The 6365-nt window shown below is 49.5% G+C and overlaps 1 protein-coding gene across 1 annotated transcript; it reads left to right on the top strand.

The window, feature by feature from the left end:
- Positions 1-680: 680 nt before the first annotated feature.
- LOC144113403 (uncharacterized) lies at positions 681-2972 on the top strand. Its single transcript, XM_077646459.1, has one exon. The coding sequence runs from the start codon at positions 681-683 to the stop codon at positions 2970-2972; it is 2292 nt and encodes a 763-aa protein (XP_077502585.1).
- Positions 2973-6365: the final 3393 nt, after the last annotated feature.

The following is a 6365-nucleotide window of genomic DNA, read 5'->3' as shown; positions in this document are numbered from 1 at the left end:
TTTGGCACATGAAGCGGAGCCCGCGTCGAGGAAGCTGAGATCTGAGGTGACGGAGATGTTGTCGAGTGTTGTGGATAGTGTCAAGCAGGTAAACGATGGTCTGGCGCAGCTGAATACGCGTCTCACAGAGTCGATCGGCTTGATCGATGGGAGGTTCAAGGAGCTGCAATGTAGAATAGAGGTGTTCGAAAACAAGTCCAGTCTGAGTGCCTCTCCCCTTCTTAGGTCGGGATCTCAGTCGGCTGGTTCCTCGACGGGGCAGTCTCAGGTTCAGCAAGATGCCTCCCAGCAACTGCTTCAACATGGCGCGACAAAATGAGACTTTTTGTGTGTGGCAATGGAACTGTAGGGGGTATGCTCGTAAACGGGCGCCTCTACAGGTATGCTCGTAAACGGGCGCCTCTACAGCAGTATATTCGCGCGTGTATGTGTAGGCCGCAGGCTATCTACTGCAGGAGACAATGACGGCAGAAGTTTCTCTGACGGGCTACCGAACCGTCTTCGGGGGATCCAAAGCTCGGGGGACCTGCATTCTATTGGATAGCAAACGGACGCACTTGGTCCATGATATTAAGATACATTTCAGTTCCCTGGAATATGTCATGATTGAGGTGATTCCTAACCGGGTGAATAAGAAAAGCGTGTTTATTCTAAACGTGTATAGTGCCCCGAGGAACAGGATGCAGAAATTCAAGCTGCTTCTGCAGAAGGCTTCTCAGCTTGCCGGGGACCATCCGCTGATCGTGGCCGGGGACTTTAATGCTCCGTATCACGTGTGGGGGTACAAGCATGACATAGTTAAAGGGAGAGACCTCTGGCAGAACGCTGCGGAGTTTGACCTTACCCTGGTCACTGACCCTGCCTTTCCGACACGTATAGGGACGTCGACGTGTAGGGATACTACCCCTGACCTCTGCTTCGTAAAGAACGCCTCCAAGCCTAGTTGGTGCAATCTTGCCGAAGGCCTAGATAGTGATCATTATATTAACCAAGTCGTTTTTGAGGTTGAGGGTAGACTCCCTAGGGCGTTAACGTTTATAGACTGGGATAAGTTTCGGATGATCCGGGAGGAGAGAGGAAGAAGTGGGAAGGAATTCGAAGGCCCGTACCGGCCGTCCCTGGAGGATTGGGTCACCCAGGTGAGGGAGGATGTAAATGGGGCTACGAAGGAGATCTCTACGGATTTGGAGGTGGATTGTGGTGATAGCAGGCTGGCCCATCTGATTGAAGCCAAGCGGTCTGTGCTGGCTAGGTGGAAGGGGCAGCGGCTTAATCGCAGGCTGCGTAAAAAGATTTCCGAGCTGAATAAGCTGATTGAGGAGCACTGTAAGCTTTTGTCTAGGCAACAGTGGAATGAGGTATGCAACTCAGTGGACGAGCAGGCACGCAACGGTAGGTCGTGGGGCTTGCTTAAGCATTTGCTGAACGACTCCAATACGAGAGTTAGTCAGGGGCACGTCCTTGCTAGAGCTGTACACGAAGCAGTGGGGTCTGCCTCGGAGGAGGAGCTGGTTGAGAGGCTGTCCAAAAAATACCTTCCTGTTGCGGACCCGGATGCTCTTCTGACAGAACATGCATACACGGGAGAGGACAACTTTTCCCTAGATGAGGCCTTTCCTGTGGAAGAGGTACGCACGGTTTTGCATAACCTTAACAGCAAATCGGCTCCCGGACCGGACGGCATTTCGAACAAGCTTTTGAAAAACCTGGATGATAGGTCGATCAAATACCTTACCGAGGAGGTTAACACTATGTGGAGAGATGGTGTGGTTCCGGAGCAGTGGAAGACAGCTCTCACGGTGCTCATTCCCAAGGCTGGCAAAGCCCCGAGCATTGATAACTTAAGGCCTATTTCGCTCACTTCCTGTGTGCGCAAGGTGGCCGAGCATGCGGCGCTTAATCGGCTTACAAGGTACCTTGAGGAGAACGAGGTCTACCCCCACACTATGATTGGTTTTCGGGCCGGGCTGTCGACTCAAGACGCAATGAAGCTCATCAAGCATCAGGTCATTGACGGAGATAGAAGGGGCGTTAAGGCCATCCTAGGCCTCGACCTGGAGAAGGCCTTTGACAGCGTTCGGCACTCTTATATTCTAAAGTCCATTTCGGATCTTGGCCTCGGCGCGCGCTTTCATGACTATTTCAGGTCCTTCCTGTCATGCAGGAAGGCCACCTTGAGGGTTGCGGAGCTGGAGTCAAAGACGTTAAACCTTGTTGACAGGGGCACTCCTCAGGGGGCCGTCATCTCGCCCACATTGTTCAATCTGGCCACGGTCGGCTTGGCCAAGAAGCTCTTGGAGATTGAGGCGATTAAGCACACCATGTATGCCGATGACGCGGCCATATGGTGTCCCGGGAATAGTGAGGGCTATATCGAGTGTGTACTGCAGGAGGCAGTAGATGTAGTCGAGACTTATTTGGACCCGACGGGATTAAGGTGCTCCCCCTCCAAGTCGGAGCTGTTGCTGTACAGTCCCACTAGAAGGGGACCCAAGCCAAGGGGATGGATCCCCGTGGACAAGCTGAGCATTCAGCTTCGCACAAGAAATGGCGATCTCATTCCTAGGGTAGATAAGATCAGGGTTTTGGGGATGCTGATTGAGTCGAACGGCGCCAACACGCTGACGATCCAGAAGATCATTGCCAAGACAGAAAGTGCGGTACGCCTAGTGAAGAGGGTGGCCAACAGGCAGACGGGATTGAAGGAGGATAGTCTGATTAGGCTTATGCACGCATTTGTATTGTGTCACTTTACTCATGTGGCGGCCATGCACAAGTGGAAACCATCAGAAAAGGAGAAGCTTGACACACATATTAGGAAGACCACCAAGAAAGTGTTGGGAGTGCCGATGTGCACCAGCAACGACCGACTTCTCCAGCTGGAAATTCATACCTTGGATGAGATAGCTGAGGCTCAGGAGAGGACGCAGATGGTGCGTCTCTCACGACTAGCGCCGGTCGGCAGATTCTGAGAGAGTTAGGTGTTCCTCAGGAGAAGATTTCGCAGCTTCACGTCGGTATTCCCTAGAAGGTCCGTCAGCGGTATCATGTCAAGCCTGTTCCCAGGAACGTGCATCCGGAGCGAAATGTGGGTAGAAGAAAGGCCCAGGGGGCTTGTTTGCTGAGACTCATTCGTGATGAGAATCAGAAGGTTGGCTTCGTCGATGCTTCATTTAACGAGGAGAGGAAGGTGTTTATCGTAGTTGTCGTGGGCAATGAGATCAGTGTCGTTAACGCTGCTACCATTCGGACTGATAGGCCAGAGGTCGCGGAGCAAGCGGCTATTGCTCTCGCCCTGGTTGACAGGCGCAGGCCTTTTGTATACAGTGATTCAAAGTCGGCCGTTAGGGCCTTTGAGAAGGGCTCGGTGGCTAAGGTTGCTTTTAGTATTATGCAGACCTGTGAGATCTCTCAACACTACTTATGTTGGTTTCCTACTCACCTTGGGATGATTGAGGGAGCCCCTCCGAATCTCAATGAGTCCACTCATGAGGCAGCGCGAGATCTTACCCTCCGCTCTGCCCCGCGCCACGGCGTGGCGGTACACTCCGAGAACAGAGACTCCCCTTCCACATACAATGAGATCACGAAGTATTACCTTCTTAATCGCAGGGTTTATGGTTTGCCGCATCCTTAACTAGACAGGGCTCAGGCACTTACATTACGCTTACTACAGACTGGTACTTATCCTTGCCCACGGAGGTTGAACATGTTTTATCCTGAGACGTATGCGGAGCCTTATTGCCAGGATTGTGGTGATTTAGCCACGCTCGAACACATGCTCTAGTCTTGCGCAAGAATTGAAGACTCGGCGATTAACATTTTACACATTTTACCCCGTTGCTAAACGCAGTGAAATGACGGATCTTTCAAGGACTTTGTAAGTATGCTTTCTCGTTGATATTATTAGCTTACCTAATTTTTATCAAGCATTATCTTTTTATCTGTGTTATTAAGTTATATTTCGTCGGGCTTAACGCGGCCCATTATCAAAAGCCACTTTAATCGCCGATGCACTTCAGCTGCAGAACTTCCAAATGGCAGTTCGTAAAACGCTTTTGCCGTTTTCAATGCGGTTGCTACAGTTTGACGCACTGCACGCAGTCATAGCTGACGCGGCGTGGCTCACTGCCACAGCAGAACCCCTAGCCTGACGCCACAGGTGTGCACGGGAAATGTGTGAAATGTAGCCGACAGCGTGGGCTCTTGTGAGGCGTCGAGCTGACGAAGGGTCGCTCGGCACTGCGCCTGTGATATCAGCTTCCCGCTGAAAGTTGAACACCTAACGTGACGAAAATCATGTGACCGCCTCTCGGCGAATGGCGTTCGGAGCGGCGAGGGAAAACAGACGCGTAACTCTGCTCCCTGCGGGAGCATATTTAGGAACACTACTCCGCTCTACTACGCTCATTCGGACGTTTTAGACGCTGCGCTAAAACTCCTAATTATGGAGTACGCAGTAGAAGTAGGCAGTAGGGTGATTGGACAGGACACCGGAAAGCTATCTCAGGGGACGAAAGATCTGATTAAGAAACTTCAAAGCATAAAAGCCTATAATCCCACCGACAGAATATAAATGATAGAGCTATCAAAGCTTATAAATAAGCGGAAGTTAACCGACGCAACCAAATTTAATATGGAGAGACTAGAGCTTGCTCTACAGAACGGAGGTAGCCTAAAAGCGATGGAGAGGAAACTTGGTATAGGTAAACACCAAATGTATGCGTTCAGAGACAAAGAGGACAATGTCATTAGCAATATGGATTAGATAGTTAAAGTAACCGAAGAGTTCTACACAAATCTGTACAGTAGCCAATGTAATAAGGAGGTTGATGAGAGAAGCAGTATCGTACAGCAATGGGACGTCCCACCAGTAACGAAAGAGGCAGTAAAGAAAAGCCTTAGGACTTGGGAGAAAAGTAAAGGGGAAAGCAGCTGGTGATGATGAGGTAACAGCAGGTCTCTTGAAAAACCGTGGGGAGTTTGTGCTATAAAAACTAGCCACCCTGTATACGCAATGCCTTATGACCTCGAGCGTACCGGAAGCCTAGAAGAACGCTAACATCATCTTACTCCATAAGCACGGGGACTTGAAGGACGTGCAAAATTAAAGACCGATCAGCTTACTCTCCGTTGCCTACAAAGTGTTTACTAACCTAATCGCTAATAGAGTCCGAGCAACCTTATATTTCAATCAACCAAATGATCAGGCATGCTTTCATAAAGGCTAATCGACAATACACCATATTCACACCATCAAACGTGATAAGAAACGCGCAGAATATAACCAACCCCTACATATAGCCTTCATAGATAACATGAAAGCACTTGACTCAGTAGAAACCTCAGCAGTCATACAGGCATTACGGAATCAAGATGTAGATGAGCCTTATCTGAAAATACTGGAAGATATCTATAAAAGCTGCACAACCACCATAATCTTCCATTAAGTCATTAATAAAATTTCGATAAGGAAAGGCGTCAGGCAGGGAGACACAGTCGCGTCAATGCCATTCAACTCCTGTTTACAAGAGGTATTCAGAGGCATGGATTAGGAACAGTTGGGGATAAGAGGTAATGTGGATGCCTTAGTAATCTGCAATTCGCTGATGACCTTGCCTTGCTCAGTCACTCGGGGGATTAATTGCAAAGCGTAGACAATGACTTCAACCAGCAGAGTGCCCCTAGACGGGTGGTCTAAAAAATTAATATTGAGGAAACTAAAGTGATGTTCAACAATCTCGCAAGTGAACAGCAACTTATAATTGGTACCGAGGCGCTGAAAGCGGATAGGGAATACGTCTACCTAACCTGCCCCGATGGCTCAATGTTTAAGGCGCTCGCCTACTGAGCCGGAGTACTCGGGTGCGAACCCGACCGCGGCGACCGCGTTTCGCTGGAGGCGAAACACAAAAGGCGCCCATGAGCTGTCCAATGTCAGTGCACGATAAAAATCCCCAGGGCATCTAAATTAACCGGAGACCTCCACCATGGTACCTTTTTTCTTTCTTTCTTCCTTCACTCTCTCCTCTACCCCTTCCCATACGGCGCGGTTCGGGTGTCCACCGAGATAAATGAGACATTTACTAAGTCATTTCCTTTCCTCAAAAAACCAATTTTAATTTCATTACTTAGGGCAGGTAGTGATCGCAGATCAAGATCACGAGAGGGAAATAACTAGAAGAATAAGAATAGAGCGGAGCGCATTTGGCCGGTTCTCTCAGATCATGAATGACAGTTTACCAATATATCCCTCAAGATGAAAGTATACGACACCTGTATCTTACCGTTACTCAGCTGCGGGGCTGAAACGAGGAGGCTAACGAAAAGGGTTCAGCTTAAGTTAAGGACAACGCAGCGAGCTA

Source organism: Amblyomma americanum, chromosome 1, assembly GCF_052857255.1.
Source record: "Amblyomma americanum isolate KBUSLIRL-KWMA chromosome 1, ASM5285725v1, whole genome shotgun sequence".
Taxonomy (NCBI): Eukaryota; Metazoa; Arthropoda; class Arachnida; order Ixodida; family Ixodidae; genus Amblyomma; species Amblyomma americanum.
This window is presented reverse-complemented; position numbering and strand designations above follow the sequence as displayed.